Consider the following 22,287-nt stretch of genomic DNA (forward strand, 5'->3'; position numbering starts at 1 on the left):
GCAAGATCGTGACCTGAGCCGAAGTCGGATGCTCAACCGACTGAGCCACCCAGGCGCCCCCAGATTTTTTTTTTTTTTAAATATGGGGTGGAACTAGGTTCATCTTTCTCCATATTACTATTCAGTTTCACTCAACAGCACTTGCTCTGTTTTACATACTTCTTTTGGGCTCATCGAGCATATACGCTCTTCTAGAATATGGTAGGATTTGTTTCCAGGCTCCATATCATTCATTTAACTACAAATCCAGAGCTCCGCATGTGTACCAGGCAATGCCAAGATGGCAGATTTACAACGTCTCACGGTTTCGGGGATGGTGTTTTAACCTGCTGGTTTTGAAGGCATCACAAGTGGGTCTACTCCAGGGACCAGGAAGGGTGTGGAGGGAACTGACTGGCAAACCAGAGAGAGGGGAAGGCTGGGCAGGCAGGTTCTGGGTTTCCCCAACCCCTCCACCAGAGTTCATTCATCTGTCCATGCAGCAGTCTTCCCTTTATTTATCTTTAATATTTATGTATTTGTTTTGAGAGAGAGCGCACGTGAGCAGGGGAGGGGCAGAGAGAGAGGGAGAGAATCTTAACTGGAGCCTGACATGGGCTGGATCCCACCTCCCACCACCATGAGATCACAACCTGAGCAGAAATCAAGAGGAAGAGGCTTAACCCACTGAGCCACCCAGGTGCCCCAGCAGTATTCCCTTTAAACTATCATCTTCATACAAGAATTCTGGGTTAAAATAAAAAAATTTCCAAGGCACTAATTCTGAACATGTTTTAACGTCAAACAGATGTCCCTCATTGTTCTCCTTTTTAAAAATGTTTTCCTAAAAACACAAATACACATACACAAGCTGAATCCTTAGGGTTTTCTAAGAATGATGCCGGTTTTCCTTCTATTTTTAAACTGTAAAATCTTGACAAATCTGACTGGCTCCCAGATGTGTCTAGAAATGTTGGTTAGGGTCCCTTCTTTTTCTCATCTTACTTTGGCCAAAATTTCCCATACAACACAAAACCAGGTGATAAAGGGCACCTTTTTCTTCTGTTAAAAAAAATTTTTTTTTTTAGTATTTATTTATTTTGGGGAAAGCACAAGCAGGGGAGGGGCAGAGAGAGGGGGACAGAGGATCCAAAGCAGGCTCTGTACTGACAGGCTGATTGATGCGGGGCTTGAACTCAAACTGTGAGATCATGACCTGAGCCAAAGTCAGCAAAGTCAGCAAGGTTGGACGCTTAACTGACTGAGCCACCCAGGTGCCTCTCTTTCGTTAGAATGTTTAATAGAATGATTTTACTGTTTCCCTGTCGAGTGTAATTGGTTTTACATTGACACCTATTGCATTACTAAGGAAGTAGCCCTCTATTCCATTTGTAAAATGCTTTAAAATTAGAAATGACTTTTTTTTTTTTTAATAGAGAGAGTGAGTGGGGGAGAGGGGCAGAGGGGGAGAGAGAGTGAGAGAGAGAGAAGGAGAGAATCTCAAGCAGGCCCAAGCTCAGAGAAGAGGCAGACTTGGGGCTCGATCCCACAACCCTGGGGTTGTGACCTGAGTCAAAATCAAGAGCTGGATGCTCAACCGAGTTGAGCCACCCAGGCACCCCAGAAATGACTTTTTAAAAATCACACATCTGTTAGGATACCTATGCAAATGATTCTTTCATCTTTTAATCTACTAAATGATGGTGTTTTACGTTGACTTTTCCTTGAAGTGAGCTCTTTATCTAAGCCTCCATTTTTCATATTACTAAATTATATATACTAAAACATTACTGAAATATTAAACATTTATATTAATAAATGGATACCGTTTTATTTCAGGCTGCTATCTTGACTATTGTATTTTTCTTGAAGACTGAATGAGGTGATTTTTGCCATTCAGGAATAATTTATAGATTATGGTCCTCATTTGCTTCTTGAAATTTCAAAGGAGGGCACTCATGGTAATTTTTATGTTTCATATTATATGTAAAATATTTGTTCCATTTAACTATAATATGAAGATCTGTAGCCATGTCAATGTGTATCATGTTCTTTTTTAATTAAAATTTTTTTTTCTTTTTTAATGTTTATTTATTTTTGACAGAGAGACAGACAGTGTGGGCAGGGGAGGGGCAGAGAGAGGGGGAGACACAGAATCTGAAGCAGGCTCTGAGCTGTCACCGCAGATCCTGATGAGGGGCTCTAACTCAGGAACCTGCCAGATCATGACCTGAGCCGAAGTCGGACTCAACTGACTGAGCCACCCAGGCGTCCCATCCCCGTGCACTGTATTCTTGATTTGCAAATCTTTAATGCAGATTACTAAGTCTCTTATGCTTCCAAATTTTTTTTTAATTTGTTTAATGTTTATTTACTTTTGAGAGAGCGTGCACGTGAGCGAGTGGGGGAGGGGCAGAGAAAGAGGGAGACACACAATCCGAAGCAGGATCCAGGCTCTGAGCTGTCAGCACAAAGGTGGGGCTCAAACCCAACCCAAGACCTGGGAGATCACAAGCTGAAATCGGATGCTCAACCGACTGATCCACCCAGGCGCCCACCTAATATTTAAAATGGTAACTGACTGTTTTCCTAGTTTATTTCTGATTTTATTTTGACCATACCCCCTCTAACAGTTGTTGTTATTGTTTATTTGCTAGACAGAGACCTCTTAAAAGACTCTGTGTGGGTCACTGCTGTGTCTCCATCCCTGGAACAGTGCATGACACATACTCAGCACGCATTCAATCTCCGTTCATGAGCACTGAGTAAACACATGTTTCTCGTACTTTGCTGGATGTGGGAAATAGCAAGGCTATTAGGACTTGACCCACGATAACCTTCAAGAGACTCACAGTCTGGATTCAGTTTGTGTGTTTGACTCATCCTACCCCCTTTTTCCTAACAGAGCATCTAAAGCTATGGCTTTTCCTCCAAGTAGTGCTTTGGCTGTGCCATACAGAGTTCTCCTACGCGGTGGTCTGATTACTCAGTGCCCCCACACTACCCATAAAGGGTACCCCTTGTGTCGGTTCTTTCCTTAATTTAGCTGTGATTTAAGAGGCTATCTGAAAGTGTGCAGATGGTTGGGTGGTTGTGGCTAGTCTTCTTATTTATTTCTATTTTTGTCATGTTGTGTTCTGGGAGTATAGAATGAACACTTTTGCTTTGGGTGTATTCATATCCAGCTGCTCAGTAAGCTGCTGGGCTCTTATTTTTAGGACCACCAGCCCTCTAAGATTTCTGGAAAAAAAAATTCTCAGATCCTTTTTAAAGGAAACACATGTGATTAGAACATTTTTACAAGTTTTTAAAATCTGCAAAGACTCCCTGTGCTCTTTTTATTTTTAAGCTTATTTATCTATTTTGCGGGGGAGGGGCAGAGAGAAAGAAAGAGAGAGAGAGAATCCCAAGAAGGCTCCGTGCTGTCAGTGCAGAGCCCGACACGGGGCTCAAACCCACAAACTGTGAGACCATGACCTGAGCCGAAGTTAAGAGTCGGGCGTGCAACTGACTGAGCCACCCAGGCACCCTGACTCCCTGTGCTCTTGAATGACATCTATGTTCTGTTAATTCCAGGTCAGTAATCTTCTCCTTGAAGATACTGCTTCAGAATTTATATTGTATTATCAGGCAGTGGGAATGATATTACATATTGCCATTTTTTAAAGTAAGGGTGCTGTTTACAATTATTTACTTTCTGAATTCATCTTCCCTTCTAGTTTGGAAACTCTGTAAGAAGAGATTGAGGGACTCCTGGGTGGCTCAGCCGGTTAAGTGTGGGGCTTCAGCTCAGGTCATGATCTCATGGTTCGGTCTGTGAGTTCGAGCCCCGCGTCGGGCTCTGTGCTGACAGCTCAGAGCCTGGAGCCTGCTTTGGATTCTGTGTCTCCCTCCCTCTCTCTCTGCCCCTTCTCGGCTCACGCTCTGTCTCTGTCTCTGTCTCTCTCTCAAAAATAAATAAACATTAAAAAAAAGAGAGAGAGAGGGGCACCTGGGTGGCTTAGTCGGCTAAGCATCTGACTTCAGCTCAGGTCATGATCTCACAGTCCATGAGTTCAAGCCCCACGTCAGGCTCTGTGCTGACAGCTCAGTGCCTGGAGCCTGCTTCGGGTTCTGTGTCTCCCTCCCTCTCTGCCCCTCCCCTGCTCATGGTCTGTCTCTCTCAAAAAATAAATGTTAAAAAAAAAAAAGAGAGAGAGAGAGATTTAGATGGTGCTATTTGGTTGTTCTGCTAATTGGATCTTTATGAGGCTTCTCAATACCTGGATTTAGGTCCTTTATAAGCCTGGGAATACTTTTTTCTTTTATATACTTAGCCATTGATTATGCATTGTTTTTTCCTGCTTCTTCGAGAGCCCATCCTACCAGCTCTAAGTTGAATCTCTATGAATGCCCTCTTTCCAAAGACTATCACAATTTTTTATCACACATTCTTTCTATAAGCTTAGTTAGCTCTCCCGTGTTTTCTATATATACTTCCCTGACATTCTGCTGTTTTGTGACTTAATTTTCAGATTTGATAGGAAAACTATGGGCTTATTTTTATGGCCTCCAATGAAGCAGCTGTAATGTGGGTGACGTATTTTTGTTTCGGGTTTATTTGCCTATTAAAATCTTAACCCTGCTCTCATTAATAGATAAAATACCCTCTTCCACATCTGGACATTTTACTTTAAATGTTTTTTTTTTTAATTTTTTTTCAACGTTTATTTATTTTGGGGACAGAGAGAGACAGAGCATGAACGGGGGAGGGGCAGAGAGAGAGGGAGACACAGAATCGGAAACAGGCTCCAGGCTCCGAGCCATCAGCCCAGAGCCTGACGCGGGGCTCGAACTCACGGACCGCGAGATCGTGACCTGGCTGAAGTCGGACGCTTAACCGACTGCGCCACCCAGGCGCCCCAAGGACATTTTACTTTAAAACTCCACTTGGAGTTCTTCTCATTTCTCCATTTTAAGCATTACCAAATATTTCCAGACTCTGGTGACGTTGTTCTCTCTTCTTTTTTTCTCTGGAAAAGTTTCTGTCTGGTTCTAGGGGATCTAACTTGGGGTCACAAATCGCCCCCGAGCCCTCGTGCCGCTGACGTTCAGACGCGCACACTCAGCGTGACGTTTTGCAGGGGAGGCTCTGGCCCTGTTTCTCACTCCTCAGTTCTCTGTCACCTTCCCACTTAGGGACGTTCCTGTCGGGCCAGGCCGTCTGAGTGGATGGACCCAGTCACCTTCGGTGCTACCCTCACTCAGTCCCTCTTCCGGCTCCTCCTTCCTATACCCCACATCTAAACGTCCAACCTGGGTCCCCTTCTCCTCCATGCACCTTCCCCCTGTGGTGACCTCACCCCACCTGTCTCTTTAAGGCTTTAAGTGCCAACGGCACGCTAATGAGTCCCAAATGTAGATCCTGCCCTGAGGTCTCCCGGGTTCTAAGCTTCTGGCATAACTCCAAGGTTGGTGGTTCAGCTGGCGGGACGCCTAATAGTGCTTCAAGCCCACTGCAGCTTGAGAAAGGTTCCCCCCCCCCCCAGCTCCACACCCTCCTCCTCAACGTCCACTTTTAGTAACTGGCATCCCCATCCACTCAGCTGCTCACACCAAAAATCTAGGGGTCGCCCTCCGTTCCTCTCCCCCGATCCTGCATCCAAACAGGCAGCAAATGTATACCAGCCCCAGCATCCACACATGCCCCAGGTCACACTACTGTCAGTGCCTGCACACCCCCACGTCCAGGGTCATCATACTGAACTAACATCTATCAGCCATTTCCACGTGCCAGGCATTGTCCCAAACCCCGGGACTCAGCAGGAAGCAACCCAGACGCATCCCCGCCTTCCCTTCTCAGGAGCTGCCCTCGCATCACAGCCCCTGAGCTTGGAACTGCTCTCCTGCTTTGTGTCAGCCTCCTGAGATCCATTCTCCGCAGCCGGAACTCAGATCATGGCACAATCCTGTAAAACCTCGAGAGTCTTGTGAGGTGTACCTGCTGTGGCTCCTGCCTAACGCCGCCAGATAAGACGCAGGAGATCCAGTTGAATTTGAATTTCAGATGAATAATGGATAATCTACTCGTATAAGTATATCCCAGCACTGCATGGCATACACTTACACTAAAAACGTATTTGTGATGTATCTAAAATTCAGACTGAACTCAAATTCATCCTGTGTCTGGCCCACCCCACACCCACCTGTCCCCAGCCTCTGCCGCTAACACTTTCCTTCCCTCATTGTGCTCCAGCGACACAGACTTTCTGTCCCTCGCAGGCTGGCCTCATTCCTGCCTCGGGACCTTTCTTCATGACATCCCTCCACTAAATTGCTGGGTGGCTAACTGCCCCTTGTCACCAAGGTCCCAGCTCTATCACCACCTCAGAGAGGCCTCCTTAACCCCCAAAGGACACTGACACCCTCCCACCCAATGTCTCTGTCACTTTTACCTGTTTTATTATGTCACAATGCTTATTAAAATTATCTTTGTTTACAGACTTAGTCTACTATGGTGCTCCTGAGACGTCAGCTCCAACAAGGTCTCAAAGAACAGAAGGCTTGTGCATTGTGTTTTTACTGGATCCTAGTACCCAGAAGTTCAGAGGGGGGCCCTCCACACACATTGGTTAAGTAAATGACTGACAGACAGGATGAATGAACTGAAGACCTGGTCCAGACAAAGCAGTTTGAAACCCACACGTTCAGAGGTGTGGAAGGGGAAACATAACTTTGCTTCTATGTAAGATTTTCTAAAATTCCATCCCCCAGTTAACCAAGTCTTCCAATGCTTTTGCCTCTGAGGGTGAAGACAGACAGGTGTGCAGTGAGATACATCACAGTGTCTCTAATTCTAGCCGGAAGTTAAGTGTTCAGTGAAGAGAGACGGGGAAAGCAGGAAGCCCAAGGAAGCTTTCCCACCAGCGCAGAGAGGCAGGCACGCCGGGGAAGTTGCTGTGTCCGGAAAGGGAGGCGACCCAGATCCAGGAAAGTGCAGGTGGCAGTGAGGTGGGGAAGGTGTAGAAGTGACTGGGGTGGGGGGGCGGGGGGAGCCAGCAGAGAGACTTGGAGATGTACTTCCTCCCACACAAGGAAGCAGCAAAGAACAGGATCTCCGCTGGAACAGAAATAAAAGCTTGTTCCCAGTCGTCATGAATCTGTGTCTCTTACAAAGAAAAAGTGCCGTGTGTGTGTGTGTGTGTGTGTGTGTGTGTGTGTTTCCTAGTGAGACATGATTTATAACAACAGTATCAAGTGGAAAAATATCTCTCCAAGCACATCTATAAAAATGGTTCTAGGTCCACTTGGCTGAAACTACATGAGTTGAAAGCCAATTCACTGAAACAAAACCCGACTGGCCAATCTGATGAGTGTGCTCCATTTGTCAAAGAAAATTATTTGTTAAATTTACCGAATGTACTCACTGTGCTTTTAAGAGCCTTTCAGAGGAAAGTTCAATTTGATTACTGATGATGAAAGATTCTTTTTGGCATATTAGCTAAGCTAAGATGGATATGGCAGCAGAGAAATTGACCAGAGAGTTCTGGAGCTGCTGTAAGTTTATAATAAAATACACAGGAAATGGTATAGGCTGAAAAAGACTCACCCACATGAAATGCCATTTTTCCCACCAAAATGTTGACCCTTCATTTAAAATGGGATTGTTTTGGGGTGCCTGGGTGGCGCAGTCGGTTAAGCGTCCGACTTCAGCCAGGTCACGATCTCGCAGTCTGTGAGTTCGAGCCCAGCGTCGGGCTCTGGGCTGATGGCTCAGAGCCTGGAGCCTGCTTCCAATTCTGTGTCTCCCTCTCTCTCTGCCCCTCCCCCGTTCATGCTGTGTCTCTCTCTGTCCCAAAAATAAATAAACGTTGAAAAAAATAAAATAAAATGGGATTGTTTTGGCTCCTTATGATTTCTTGTGAATGGTATTTTCTGGGTTTTTTTTCCCCCAAGTATTTAAAATAGCCCTCTGTCAATTCTTCAGATAGCACAGCAGCCTTAATTTTGTACTTCTAACAATTAAAATGTACTGAAGCTTGAAGTTAATTTTAACATTAAGTTAAACCATAAAATTTTCAAAATCTAAAAGAAATCAGAATTTTTCCTAATTGGTCATTCAATGAATTCAATATTGGAGAATGAAAGTTTTGGAGACCTGGCTCCCTTAAAAAAAAAAACAAACTGGCGACCCTGGGCCGTCCCCACCCATGCAGAAGATTGGCTGACTTTAATTTCTTTCCTCTCAGAGCCCTTTTGTGCTTGTCTGAGGTGCTGGCTGCAGCAAGGAGGGACAGTGCAAAAGTCTTACTGCTGGATCCTGAGCAAGTGTGAAAGGGCTCCCACTCACCCCTTCCCACAGCAACTGGCCTCAAATTAACTTCAGTTAAAAAAAAAAAGGCCACAGTTTAAATACCATGAAAACAAAACCTTGAAACAACCACAAAGGTTTCTAACCTCTGCCAACTCTGCCCTATTATTCTGAGTACAGCTGAGGTATTTGGACAGCCAGGCGGAGAGCCCGGCTCACTCTAATGAGCTGAATCTCTTCCCCGGGACTGTCCCCACTGTCCCCGCCCCTGGGGGATGGCCACACCCACGGAGCCATTACCCATAGAGCTCCTTGCAGAGGAACATGGTCAGTTTCTTCAAATGAGGGAGGCTGTTGGAGCCTGTCTTCACAAAGTCAGAATCCAGGGCGAGCTGAGTGGTTAAATAATCTTGGATGGCTTTAAGATGCTCTTCGGGAAGCCTGAAAATAATAGAAAGAGAAACATACTGCTTCTGTTCCTTTAGCTGCAAAGCCCAACCGTAAAGGAAGAAATCATTCTCTGCATCTCGGCCGAGATGCCGTCCTTCAGAACATGTGTACGCTCCTGGATGGCATCCCTGGTCTCAGGGAAAGGGTCGAGAAGCAGGTCTGGGCAAGTTTAAGGGTCGGTAAGGGAGGATGCCTCTTCACCCTTCCATAAAGGCTTTTTCCCAAGCCCATACTTGGAAGGAAGTGATACTGGTTGGAAATAAACATTTCCATAAACATGTTTATCCTTTAAAAAGGAGACAAAACAACTGGAAAATGTACAGCTGACTTGTTTCCCTACCTCCTTTGCCTTTAAAGACAGCACCTGGGGGCTGAGTGATGCTTAGTGTAGAGCTGGCAAATGGTTCTAGCTCACCTCCCAACTCCAAATTCACGGTCGAAGGCCACCTGGAGCTCTGTGTTTAGGATGTTCTGAGCTGTGCTGGGCTCCAAGGGGAAGTCTCGGTGGTGAGTGATGGGCTGGGAATAGGGTGCCCGGCTCAGTGCCCTGCCCTCGCCCTCCCGGGTCTGGCTCCAGGCCCCTCAATCTCTGGGCGACGCACATGCAGGCAGGACTCGCTCACCGTGCATGACGGCCCAGCAGAGGCAGGGCCCAGGCTGTGTGGCACCAGGTCCATCACGTGAATCTAATGGTCCCTCTGTATCCTCTCTCCCAGCACATTCCCCCTCCTGCCACCCCCCTGCCCCCGCCCTGGGTTACTTTATTATATATATTTTTTTAATTTTTTTTTTTAACGTTTATTTATTTTTGAGACAGAGAGAGACAGAGCATGAACGGGGGAGGGTCAGAGAGAGAGGGAGACACAGAATCTGAAACAGGCTCCAGGCTCTGAGCTGTCAGCACAGAGCCTGACGCGGGGCTCAAACTCACGGACCGCGAGATCATGACCTGAGCCGAAGTCGGACGCTCAACCGACTGAGCCACCCAGGCGCCCCTGGGTTACTTTAGAGTCTTTGTTCCTGTAATGATTCAAATCATAATCACAGCAAATATTTCCTGGGCGTAACATAGCACTCACTCTGCTAAGCACTGAATGCCCCATTTCCCTGTTAGTCTCCAAACCAATGTTAGGAGGCAGTTATTATTATTATTATTATTGTTATTGTTATTGTTATTATTCCTATTTTACAAATGAGCAAGCTGAGACTAAAGGTTGTTGATCTGCCTGTGTGAAAAAATTATCACAAGCTTTAAAAATCTTTGTTCCAGCCTTGACATATAATCAAGTTGGTGCCACAGGACCTTTGAAAGACTGGAAAGCTGTTGCTCTTAAGCTTTCCTTAAAGCTGGAAAGGCCCTCGGCCATTGGCCATTCGGACTGACTCAGAGTGAGAAGTCAGCAACTATTTACACACCGGCCGTCATCACATTGAAGGTTAATCTACACTCATTCTGGGTCTTGACATCATAAAAATCCAGTTTCTGCCTGAGTCTGTCTCTGAAAAGGACCAAGCCACTCCCACGGCAGTAAGGCACGTATTTTAACGGTTCCAAAGACTACGACTCAGAATTCTGAGACCACGAGTGCTCGTTCTAGGAAGCTGTATTTGTTAGGACGTTTGTCGTAGGAAAGTGTTCACATAGAGATGCGAACTCTGTTTACCAGAGAAGCCTGATTTCACTCAGCAGTCGCATAATAACTATTAACTATGGCCTGATTAGATTTAATTAACTTGCACAAAAGACTGTGCGGGCTGTCTTATAGCGAAGAATAATCAAAAGGCAGTCCTTCATGTAAAAAGCTATTCTCCATGCAAAACAAACTGACTTTATTATTTACTTTTTTAATGTTTATTTTATTTTTGAGAGAGAGACAGGGACAAAGCAAGAGTGGGGGAGGAGCAGAGAGAGAAGGAGACACAGAATCCGAAGCAGGCTCCAGGCTCTGAGCTGTCAGCACAGAGCCCAACACGGGGCTTGAACTCACGTACCGCGAGATCATGACCTGAGCCGAAGTCGGACTCACAACCGACTGAGCCACCCAAGCACCCTAATACAGACTGACTTTAAAACACAAGGCAGAATCTCAGTCTTCCACGACCCAGAAGAGCACAGAGGACAAGCCCTGTGTCACTGCTTCCGTGGTCCCACCACCGTGCTCCGTTTACTCATCCCCAGCTCCCAGCAGAAGTGTGAGGAGGGCCCCACTGCCATGTGTTAGCTGAGGAGCAGAAACAGAGAGCACACAAGCCCCCAGCCGCCCCCTGCCTTCTCTCTCGAGGCTGCACACCTCGTCCTGTGTCACTGTACCGGGCGGCCCCAGAGAGCACCTGTCCCTAGAGAGGAGGGACTGACCAGGACATGCCAAGGAGTCGGGAGCCTATTTCCCCAAGGAGCTCAGTCCACTTAGCATCTAACCCTGGAGAGAAACAGACCCTCGTGGAAACTGCACGATGGCTCTATACGGAATGGTTTACTAAGTAGTTGTTATGTGCACACAAGGAGGGAGTAGGGGTGATAACACCTCGACAGGTTGAAAACATTGGGGATTTAGCTATTTCAGGGACAACACAAGTCATTCATGGAGTGCACGCAGGATGTGACCTGGTGGGCCTACAGAAGAATCCAGGGGTATTCAAAGTGGAAATATAACAACACCAGGTAGCTTAGCAACCAGGCGGCTCCTGTGTACTTTCAGGCATTTCCTCTGTATTTTGCCAAATCGGATGGTGGGAGAGCTGTCCTCACTGATCCTTCAGGCTAGAGAGATTGCATTAGCCCTGAAGCTAATTAGCCCTGCATCAGCCCCTCGATATTCTTCGAGGGGGCCTTTTTCCCACAAAGAAACAAACAAAAAAACATATTTTTAAGATTCTTAATGCACGGAAGTCACCGCGTACTAACTTATTAGCTCATTCAGCACCACCTGGGCAGTCCTCCTCCGTGCCAGGCAATGTGCTGGGCACTGGGGCATCTTTCCCCGCAGAGAACTCCCTCCTGTTAAGGCCACCCGCCCTGGCCGGTCTTGTACTCAGGGCCTGTGGTCTGTAACACAACTCCCACCCCTCCCACGCGATACCCCCACTTGCCACCATCCAGCAGGGGAAGTGTTGGGCCTGCTAAGAGAGACACAGGAGGACACAGCAAGGAAGCTGCAGGGTCTCATCGACACGGACCCGTAGGAGCCAGTGTGGGCCTACATACGGGACAAGATCCCGGGAGCCTGGACTCAGATCAAGGAGATTCTAAAGAATTAGAATGACTGCATGTCCCACGGAGAAAGGAGAGGCGTGCGGTGTAGATCACAGCCCATACCATACACAGAGACACTGATCTGGCCGATGTACGGGTGATCCAAGGTGGCCCCCTCGGAGCTGGGCCCAGAGCAGGAAAGGGCCACATGGCAGGTCCAGCCTGCAGTGAACCCTCTGTGGCCCATCGGACTCCATGGACCCCACGGCAGTCGCGATATTTGTGATGGGGAAGGATGCCACGTGTGGTTCACGGCGAGCCCCGGGCAGGGGATCACAGCATAGGCCCCTGACGTCTGGACCAGGCCTCTGCAGCGGAGGACCGCTCGTCCGTCCATAACCAGCTCCTGCCAGGCAGCCGGGCGTGGTGGGGACGGAGGCGGGCCTCTGAGACGCGAGCCACGTGGTGGAGGGGACTCACCCACTAGTGTCTATGCTCTGCAGTCGCTGAAACAATAGTTCGGAAAGGCTCGACCAGCTGACCTCGGTGGCTCTCGGATTCTCGCTGGAAGCAGGGGCCTCCTTGGCCTCACATGGCCCGGCAGGTAAAGGGATGTTTCTCGGTGGCAGCTCAGGAGGGGACAGGACACCTTCTACTCAAGAGAAGAGCAGGAACGCCATTTGGTCTGAGCACTCGCTTCTCTCAGGGTCACCCCCCGCTACAGAGGGTCTCTGGCGTAGTGACCCCTCCCGTGTCGGGGAGGGGGGTCCAGGCCGCTGCGCCCAGTTACAGACCCCATCTGTGCCTGCATGGTCCCCTCTGTCTCTGCTCCCTGACTAGATGGGGGGCCTGCTGATGGCAGGGGCCCGGTCTTAGAAGTCTTTGGCCGTGCGGCTAGGTTGGCCCGTTGAGGCGCTCAGCAAACACCCGCCAGCTGGGCACCGGGCAGGGCTGCTGGCCTTGGACAGGTGGAGCCAGCAGCCTCAGCGGGAAGGCCAGCTTTCAGGGCTGAGGCAGGGGCCCTGGATGGGGCACAGGCCCAGTTCCCCAGACAGGAGGCGCAAGGGTGGGGAGCAAGCAGGCCCGGCTCCTCTCTCTCCCACCCCGGCCTCCCTTCCTCTGCTTTCCCTCCAGCTTCTGCTGTTCCTTCTCTCCCCACCATACCCTAGGAGACAAATAAAGAAAGCGAGGGCCTCCTTCACCCAGAGAACTGAAGTATAAAACAAACAACTTGAATTTGGCCTGGGAGAAAGGACTCCTGCACATTCACCCTCAGGGGAACTGCTCTCCTGTGCACAGCACAAATGGACGAGGGATCCGAGCCCCTTGGGTCCAAGACCTGTCTGGGGCCTCCTCCCACACCGAATGGCCACACCAGGGCCCCCTGCCACAGAGCTGCCCCGGGGACATTATCTTTAAGGGATGAGCTCGTCATACTCTCTGTGGCCTGGGGTTGTTGCGGTGATATGAGTGTGTTTGGAGCCCTGGGGGACTGGCAGCACCTTGAGACCTGAGCCAAATCAGACCCCTGGACCGGGCGGAGGGGGTGACTGTCACACTGCTTGGGTTCAAGCCCACAACTGCACCGCCTTTGGGGAAGTGAAGCCAGCCGTCACGAGACTGGGTTTCTCTTCCCAGCTGCTAGTGAGGGTGCCGGGGTCTTTCTCCAGACGGCCGTCCCCGGAAAGCCATCAGGTGTGCGGGGAGTGAGGACACCAGCGTGTGAAGGGCATTTCTGCAGGACGGCTTCTCAGCATCAAGGCCGAGGCCTTGGGGACAGCCGGGGGACATGTGGCCGTGGCATGGGGCAGGTGAGTGACCCTGGACTCATCCGGGAACACGTCATCTGGGGCTATTTCAGATGAGGGCACCTCTTACTCGGCGGAGGGAGGTGAGAAGGGACACGGGCTGCCTGGGCCTCGTCTCAGTCTCCACGGAGCTTCGGTCCTTTTCCAACACTCTGCCTGGCCCTCACCTCCTCCACAGAGAACTCCACTCCTCAGAGTTTATCCTCTGCTGAGGCGGTCTATGAACTGTGCAACCACTCAGAGTGGGTCCCCAGGAAGTCAGGAGGAAGATGGGCCCGTGGCCCACAAGCCAGACCGTGGGAGTGGGGTGAAAAGGGCGCCCAGCACATGGCGGGCAGCAGCCTGCAGGGACAGGGTGGGAGCCAGCCCAGGGACCTCAGCATCTCTGGTCTAACCTGCCCCCTCTTAGGGGGGGCAAGTCCAGGGGACCTGTTTCCAGGCCCTGGGACTTAGGAGGAACCCTGACCAGTTGAGGGGCTCAGTTACTTATCTCAGGTTTTCTTTTAGGAAGTAAACTTTTTTTTTTTTTTAATGTTTATTTACTTATTTTGAGAGAGAGAGAGAGTGCGCTAGCAGGGGAGGGGCAGAGAGAGAGGGACTGAGAATCCCAAGCAGGCTCCACACTGTCAGCGCTAACCCACAAACCATGAGATCATGACCTGAGCTGAAATCAAGAGTCGGACGCTTAACTGACTAAGCTGAACAGGTGCCCCAGAAAGCGAACTTTTGAGGCGAAAAGGGTGCCGTCCAGTTGGGGTTCTGTGCTGCAGGGTCCTCTGCCGGGCTCCTGTTTGACTAGTCTGTGGCCCTCCACGGTTTTAAGGAGAGGCCTGACTCTCACAGACTTTTTAGGGGCTCTACTGTTTTTTCCTTTTAGAGATGACATAAAGAAACGCCTCTCTCACAGGCCTTCCAGTTGGTCACAAGTATTTCCTCATCCATTCTCTTTACAGTGAAATGCAGCTAGTTATTTTGATGAGGATGGGAGTTGCATATATTGAGTGCTTACTGTGTACTACATTCATTGACTCATTTGGTGACACCCCGACAGGTACATATTATTTTTACTGTCTCTTTAAGAGAAGTCTGTGGTTCAGAGAGGTTAAGTAGTTTGCCCAAGGTCACACAGCTATGAAGCTGGGGAACAGGAAGTCTGACCCAGGTCTGTCTGACCCCAGAGCTACCTTGCTAGCTCGTCCTTAGCCACCACGTCACCCTCTCTCCCTCTGATAATCAGACTCACTTAATCTACAAGGCCTTGTAGTGAAAGAAACATCCCGGGGCTTCTCCCCCCATAGTGCTTAGAGGGTCCCTGTTCCCCTTCTGCCTTCCCTTCCACCCCTTCCTACCTGTGTCCTCCTCTGGCTCATCACCTGCGTCCTCCTCCTCCAGGGGCACTGGATATTGCAGGTGGGTGACCAGACCCATGTTTTCTTTCTTGTAAAACTCGATGAGCTGGTCCAGCTTGGTGAAGAACCGCATGGGGACACCTTCGGACGCCTGAGGACAGAACCCCAAACAGAAACACATTTGAACTGGCTGGGACATCACCTAACCACAAAGGCCACCTGTAGCAGAGACCAACAAGGCCGAGGGAGTGACCTCGATCCAGAAAAAGCCCTGGGCTCCCACGCAGTGTCTGTCCGCCACGCCCACACCCTCACATCCTGGAACCAGCAGCCCCAAGAGCCAGTCTGCAAAAGGCACAAATAGGACAGTTTTAAAGATTCTTTTTCTTTGTTTGTTTTTTTTTTTAACTTTTATTTTAAAAAGCATTTGGTTATACAAGGAATACATTTTCATTATGGCAAAATTAGAAAATACAGACTTTTTTAAAAAAAGAACTCACCTGTAGTCCCAAACCCCAAGAGACCTACTTTTTTTTAATTTTTTTTTTTTTTTTTTTTTTTGAGAGAGAGAAAGACAGAGTGTGAGTGAGGGAGGGGCAGAGAGAGAGGGAGACACAGAATCTGAAGCAGGCTCCGGGCTCCTAGCTGTCAGCACAGAGCCCGCTTAAACCCATAAACCATGAGATCATGACCTGAGCCAAAGTCGGATGCTCAACCAACTGAGATGTCCAGGCACCCTAGACCTACTTTTAATACATGGGAATACGTTTTTCTAGACTGTGTGTATATGTGTGTTCTGTTGGGGAATTATTTTTGTTTCCTCTCACCACCCCCACCCCCCGCCCAAGATAATTTATCTTTAAACACAAGGCAATCTATTCTGGCAATTGTTTTGCTTTAATTTTAATATTTTCATTTGCTAAAATTCTGTTTTATCAAAACTCAGAAAAATGGTGAGGCAGCACAGTATTTTTCCCTGATTTATATCTCTGTTGCTGATGACAGAGGAGCCAGCAGGTGATTCTGCAGTGCTGTTCAACTGCCCTGGGGCCAGGTCTCCTTCCTCTTGCTTGTACAGTGGCTCCAGCAAAAAATTCAAGGTGGGCCTTGGGCAGCCAGCATTGCTAATGGAGGCTCCACCCACTGAGGCCCCGCCCATACCAAGAAGCTATCAGGCGCCAGGGCTGGATGTGAGAACCTCAAGGAGACTCACCTTCTCTTGAATGCAGTACCCCACCCTCCTAACCCACCGTGTCCCCAAGTCCTGTCCACCCTTCCTGTCCAGTACCTTGCCTGCCTCTCCTCGTGCTCCCTGTCTCAAGGAATGGCAGCATCATGTCCCCACTGGCGTAGCCAGAAACCCAGAGGCATCTTGGACTTCTCCCTCCCTCTGGCACAGAGGGCAAACGTGGACAGTGTGAGGCCGGGTGTTCCGGATCCAGCCAAGAAGCGGTTGAGTGGGGTTGCTGCCCTGGGTGGAGGAGGGAGATGTAGCCGGGCTCTGGGGAGGAGCAGTGAGCCTGGTGCGGCTGGACAGGGGAAAGGGACCAGGCTGTTGGTGGGCACAGGGATGATACAAAAGGATGCCCCTTTCTGGGCGGGGCTTCCCTGGAGTCAGAGCACAGCCATCTGGGTCCTAACACTAAGTTCACCCGCGTTTTCATAACACCCATCTTGTCCACGGCAGCCATGTAATTTTATTTATTTATTTTCAAAATGTTTATTTATTTATATTGGCAGAGAGTGCACACAAGCAGGGGAGGGGCATAGAGAGAGGGAAAGAGAGAATCTCAAGCAGGCTTCATGCTGTCAGCGCAGTGCCTGATGTCGGGCTCGATCTCATGAACCGTGAAATCGTGACCTGAGATGAAATCAAGAATCGGGTGCCTAACCGACTGTACCACCCAGGCGCCCGCTGGCAGTCATGGAATTTTACAATAAGCTGAGAAGGTGCCATCGCTGGAGTTTGAAACCAGAGGTCCAAATGCTCCCCTGGGGGCTGCCAGCAGCCTTCTTGCTGAAGGGGCTGGGACTGACCACAGGTGGGAAGGAAGGCCAACAGGACAATAGGGTGGGGGATGGAAAGCCTGCCAGGTGGGCGAACGCAGGGGGTCTGGCTTAGTGTGGCCGGACCGTCCTGACTTGCCCACCTCCAAGTCAGGTACCCATTACTCCAGCATGGTTGGGACTGACGTGGGAGGCTGGGGGTGGCTGCTTGGACTGGAGGTCTTCACGAAGGGCTGCAGGTAAGTGGGATTGGGATAGCAAACGAAGCAGCATGACCCAGACCGGGACAGACCCAGACCTCTGGGAACAGACCAGGACTCAGACCTGTCCCTGAGGCCCTGCTCCTGGTGGTTAACCCCATGCTGTAGTGAGGATGCATTTGCCTTCAACAAGAATCCACCTGACTTTCACCTCGGCTCTCCACGTGGCCTCTCTGTCTCTCCAAGTGTGTTCGTTTGTGCATTTGCACCACACGCGTGTAAATCTGTACGTGAGGCTATGTGTGTGTGACTGTGCTGTTTAAGCCAGTTAGTAAATTTATAGTTTAACAAAGGGTTTTTTTAAAAGATTATTTTCAATACATTCCCTATTGTCGCAAAGCCCCATGTTAAGCAATCTCTTTCAAACATTACGGAACCAGAAATCTCTGAGCAGCAGACCTTCTCAAAAGCAACAAGAATAGGTTCAAAACCAAAAATGAGCAGAATAACAACAATAATCTGACATGATGCAAGGTCGATGGACTCACTTCCATTAAAGCAGCCGTGGTGAGTGTCACCTTGCCAAAGAATTTGCAGCTAATGGACGACAAGCTTTTAGGCGTATCGAACAAGGATATGAAACCACTAAAGAAAGCCAAAGGGAAACGGCTCATATGCGAGTGTGGAAGAGGGTTCTCTGCCGGGAATGTGAGTCTGAGGGGGGCACGCTGGAGGTGGGACTTAAGAGGCATCGATGCTAAGATACACGTTATTACGCATAGTCCTAAAAAGGCTAACGTGTAAACTATGATCCGCCATTAAGCATGGACACGTTTTATTTCAGAAACGTTCAATGCGAGAAAATAAGCGTCTTAGAACTGATGAAATACAGTGTCTTAAGCATGCAGAGGAACAGGACCCCCTAACGTGAATCTAATCCCTACAGATCCCGTGAGGCAGGAGGCAGGCGGGAGGACCAGGCAGCCAGAAGCAGATGCAGAGTGCTGTTGGCGGGACAGACATGCCGGACACTGCCTGTGTTTGGACGGTTCACGGAGGCCAGGGAGCCAGGGCCTGGCAAACCCAGGAAGGCAGACGGTGAAGGTTGAGCCCAGGCCTCAAGGACTGTCTTCGGGGACGGGTGCGCAAGCCAGTGAATGGTCACTGAAAGGCACTGCTTCCTGGGGGGAAGGGATGCCTTCCCGCACCTCCCCCAGCACTCCTGAGAGGGAAGCACCCAGGAAAGGCATGGGGCGCTCGCCAGGGGGCAGGTCTACATGAAGATCCCACGCGGAGTGAAGACACGCTGTGCACGTGTGGGTCAACAGGGAGCAGCCTGTCTCAACAGGCAGCACAGACGCAGAGGAAACGTGGATGGCAGGATGCCAATTAGGCCAAAGTCAGGGTCTCTCCGGAGGAGGAACTGTTCTCAATCAGTATTTGCTCTTGGCACTAAGATTTGAAGGGGTTCGCAGAGACTCCTGGAATAACTTATGTTCAAAGCACATTCTAGAACAGCAACAGGAAGAGAAAAAGGTCAGGGTGCCCAGGATTCTACAAGCTCCTGAGCTGGCCCAGGCTGAGGGTGGGGTGCAGGGGTGAGGAGTGCAGCGCAGACAGGAGGTGGGCGTCCCCACCTGGCAGGCACAGACAGGAGCAGCCCAGCTGTGGCCTTCCTGCTCCTCAGCCGGACCTAGAAAGGCTCTCCACTCAGGTAGGGTGGCCAAGAGGGTGGGGTGGTGTGGCCAGCAAGGGGATGGGGCTGCTCAGAGGAGAGCCAGACTTGGGGGCCACCTAGCAAACACTGTCAAGTCAATGACAGGAGCAGGGAGTCAGCAGTCGGGGCTTCCAGGTGAACAGGGCGCTGACCACGGGCCAGCGGGAACACTGAGGTCCCTCGGGGACAGGGGCCAGGTCACGTTCATATCCACGTTACCACGTACCCTGTGGACAGGGGCCAGGTCTGGGGGCCCTGACAGTGGGAGGTCCCGGCAACCAGTGGCTGGATGGACTTGCTCTGGTGGAGTCGGGGTAGGAGCCGGGTATCTGGAGCCAGGAGAGATGGTCAGAGAGGACCCGATGTGGGTCCGGGGCAGGGGGATGCGAAGAAACGGGGTGGGGCGGTGTTGGCAGTGGGGAGGTCCCACCTCTCACCACCCAGGACCACAGCCCTCCCTCAAAAGTGCTGCCTTTCCAACAACTTGCACCTACAAATGCTGACAAGAAGTCTGTTGTATGTATCACTCAGGTCCTGGCAGGAGCCGGATGTCACGTGACATCAGGGCCTTGGGGGAGAATTTAGTGGATGGGGGTGCAGGGATACCAATGAGAGGGGCACAGCCTTCCGGAGCCAGCAACAGGGGAGCAGCTGCCGCCCTGTGGCACCACCCACGAAGGGGGGCAGGTGTAGGAACCCCAAGAGGGCTGTCCGGCAGGAGCTGCGGCCCTCTGTGGCCAGGACAGGCCGTCCTGCACCCTCACGTGGCTGTGCCTCCCCTCCACCAGCTGGAAACCAGGGCTGGGGAGGGAGCGAAGGTGGGCTCTACCGGAAGAGCCTCGGCACATGCAGGCGGTGCTGGCTGGGCCCCCAGGGAAGCAGTGGGAAGGCAGCACTCGCACGGGCAGAGGGAACCGGCCGCGCTTTCGGGGAAGGGGGGCTGCCCTCCATCCCTGACTGTTGGGGCCTCCAGACTTTGTTCCGCATTCCGCAGCCACTGCCTTCCTGAGGAGATTTATCGAGTCATTTTGAAACAGAGAAACCCTGAAGCCCCACGTTAGACTTGCACTGAGAGCGTGAGCCCCACGTGATTATAGACCCTCCCCAGGGTACTGCCAATGGATGGCCGGCTTTCCGCTCTGTGGTGACTCCCCTGCCACCAGGAGTGAGTTCCTTCCCTCTTCGGCAGACACCTAGAGCACATACCAGGTCGGCTTTGAAAATGCAAAGAGCGAAGCATCTCCCGCGCTAGGTCAGCCTGTCAACTTACGGCGTGTGGGCACAGAGCAGACAGGCGCCTCTCGGGACTTGTGGGATCGACAGAACGGACATGAATTTATGTTCATCACCAAAAGTCACGCAGGAAAAAATATGGTAGGGGGTAGTTCAGATGGTGAAACAAAACACCGGTCTCTTCTGTCTCCGTTACAATCTCGTCTCTGGAATGTTCCAGGCACTTTCCAGCACTAGCATTTCCACAAAGCCCTTGTCCCCACACCCAGCGATGCCTGCCTCCCCACAAGTTTCTCAGTCCTAGAAGGAAAGGGACCCTGCTTGGCTCGGCCTCAAACAGTCCCTGAAGCCCCTTCAAGGGTAATGACCCGCCCCACCTCTGTTTGGGGAGATGTGCTCATGGCATAAAACAGGCCTCGCGTTTGAAAAGTTGCAGAAGGAAACAGAGACGCGGGTTGCCAGGCTGGGCCTTGCAGGGAAAGGCCTCTTCCCCCACCATCTGGCCCCTGAGCTCACCCAGGTACAGTGCTCCTGGGGAAGGTACAGCAAGGGAAGAGGGCCAGCCCCAGCCCCAGGGCTCAGGAAGAGACCGCCACCAGGGTCTTTGAGACAAAGGGCAGCTGTATATCCAGTCTGTTGGAGACTCAGGGCTGTGCACTCTGAGAAATGTGGTATGTCCAGAAATAACTGCGACTTTCAGACACCCTCCGGAGGAAGGGTGAGCAGGGCAGGGAGGCCAGAGCGCTGGATGGGCTAAACTTTCCCAGGGGGTAACTTTAACTTCAGCACTGTCTGGGATCTTAAATGGGGAACCGAAAGAGCCCTAACACACAGGAGGAAGCCAGCACAGGGAGCAGAGTGGGTTCCGACGGGGGGGGGGGGGGGGGGGGGGGGAGCCAGGAAGCCACTGCTGCAAGGCACCCCCTCCTCAAGCTTCCGCCAATTAACAAGCATATACAATCGCTTTAAATTAACAAGCATATGCAGTCACCGTGCAGAGGACGAGACAGTACTACGGAGCGAGCGGGGGAAGAAGCCCCAGACCGTGTTCGTTATCCCACTACAGCAAAGCATTTCATTTAAGTTCAGGGGGAAAGTCACTAGAGGTTCTTGGGCAGGTGACGATACCGTTTGGCTGCTGTGAAGAAGGGGCCGGGAGGGCTGTGGGGAGGCCGGTGTCACTGTTGTCCCCATTTTCCCTTGGAGGCTGGAGAGGCGTTGGAGGCCTCAGAGGGGCAGTGGGGGCAGGGCTGGATTCAGCCCAGGCCTCGTGGCCCCCCAGACCCGGGGCTCCCACACATCCCGAGGCACCGTGCCAATGGAGCAGAGGGAGGGCTAACGTCCAGGCCCAGCCTCCGTTTCTGGGGCATCACCTCCTGACCTCTGAGGTCCAGCAGTGTTTACTCAGAGAGGAGCTCAGCAGGGGAGCTGAGCTGTCCCCTCTGCTGCCAGCTGCAGCTGGGACCCACCTCCCTTTGGCCACCACCTCTGCCTCCCCTCTGTTTTCTCTCCTGGCTTCCTTCTGCCCTCGGGGTCGCTCTCAATCCCTTACAACCTTCTCTCTCTCAAAACCTCTTCTTAAGAATTGCAGACTTGGGGGGGGGGGGGGCGCCTGGGTGGCGCAGTCGGTTGAGCGTCCGACTTCAGCCAGGTCACGATCTCGCGGTCCGTGAGTTCACGATGTCGCGAGATCTCGCGTGATCTCGCGTGAGTTCGAGCCCCGCGTCGGGCTCTGGGCTGATGGCTCAGAGCCTGGAGCCTGTTTCCGATCCTGTGTCTCCCTCTCTCTCTGCCCCTCCCCCGTTCATGCTCTGTCTCTCTCTGTCCGAAAAATAAATAAAAACGTTGAAAAAAAAATTAAAAACAAACAAAAAAAAGAATTGCAGACTTGGGTGAAGAAGGAGGAAGCAGAGAGACCTTTGGGGCTTTGCAGAGTTTGGATTTTGTTCTAAAATTGATTTGGAGCCACTAAAGACATTTAAAAGTGTGTGCGTGTGTACTTGATCAGATTCACATTTTTGAAAATGTCAGTTTGGCTAGTTAGTGTAGGGCAGGATAGAG

General features: G+C 50.8%; 1 protein-coding gene across 2 annotated transcripts in view; it reads right to left on the reverse strand.

Moving 5' to 3' along the window:
• The window catches only part of INPP5D (inositol polyphosphate-5-phosphatase D), a 124,619-nt gene that overhangs the window by 54,985 nt on the left and 47,347 nt on the right, over positions 1 to 22,287 (reverse strand). For both annotated transcript variants that reach the window (XM_047869461.1, XM_047869460.1), the window contains exons 3-5: positions 15,070 to 15,220; positions 12,393 to 12,564; positions 8,570 to 8,710 (exon numbers count right to left, since the gene is read on the reverse strand). In XM_047869461.1, coding sequence (XP_047725417.1) covers positions 8,570 to 8,710; positions 12,393 to 12,564; positions 15,070 to 15,220 — 464 coding nt within the window. The remainder of the gene's footprint in view (positions 1 to 8,569; positions 8,711 to 12,392; positions 12,565 to 15,069; positions 15,221 to 22,287) is intronic.

The sequence above is a fragment of the Prionailurus viverrinus genome, chromosome C1 (assembly GCF_022837055.1).
Source record: "Prionailurus viverrinus isolate Anna chromosome C1, UM_Priviv_1.0, whole genome shotgun sequence".
In the NCBI taxonomy this organism is placed as follows: domain Eukaryota; kingdom Metazoa; phylum Chordata; class Mammalia; order Carnivora; family Felidae; genus Prionailurus; species Prionailurus viverrinus.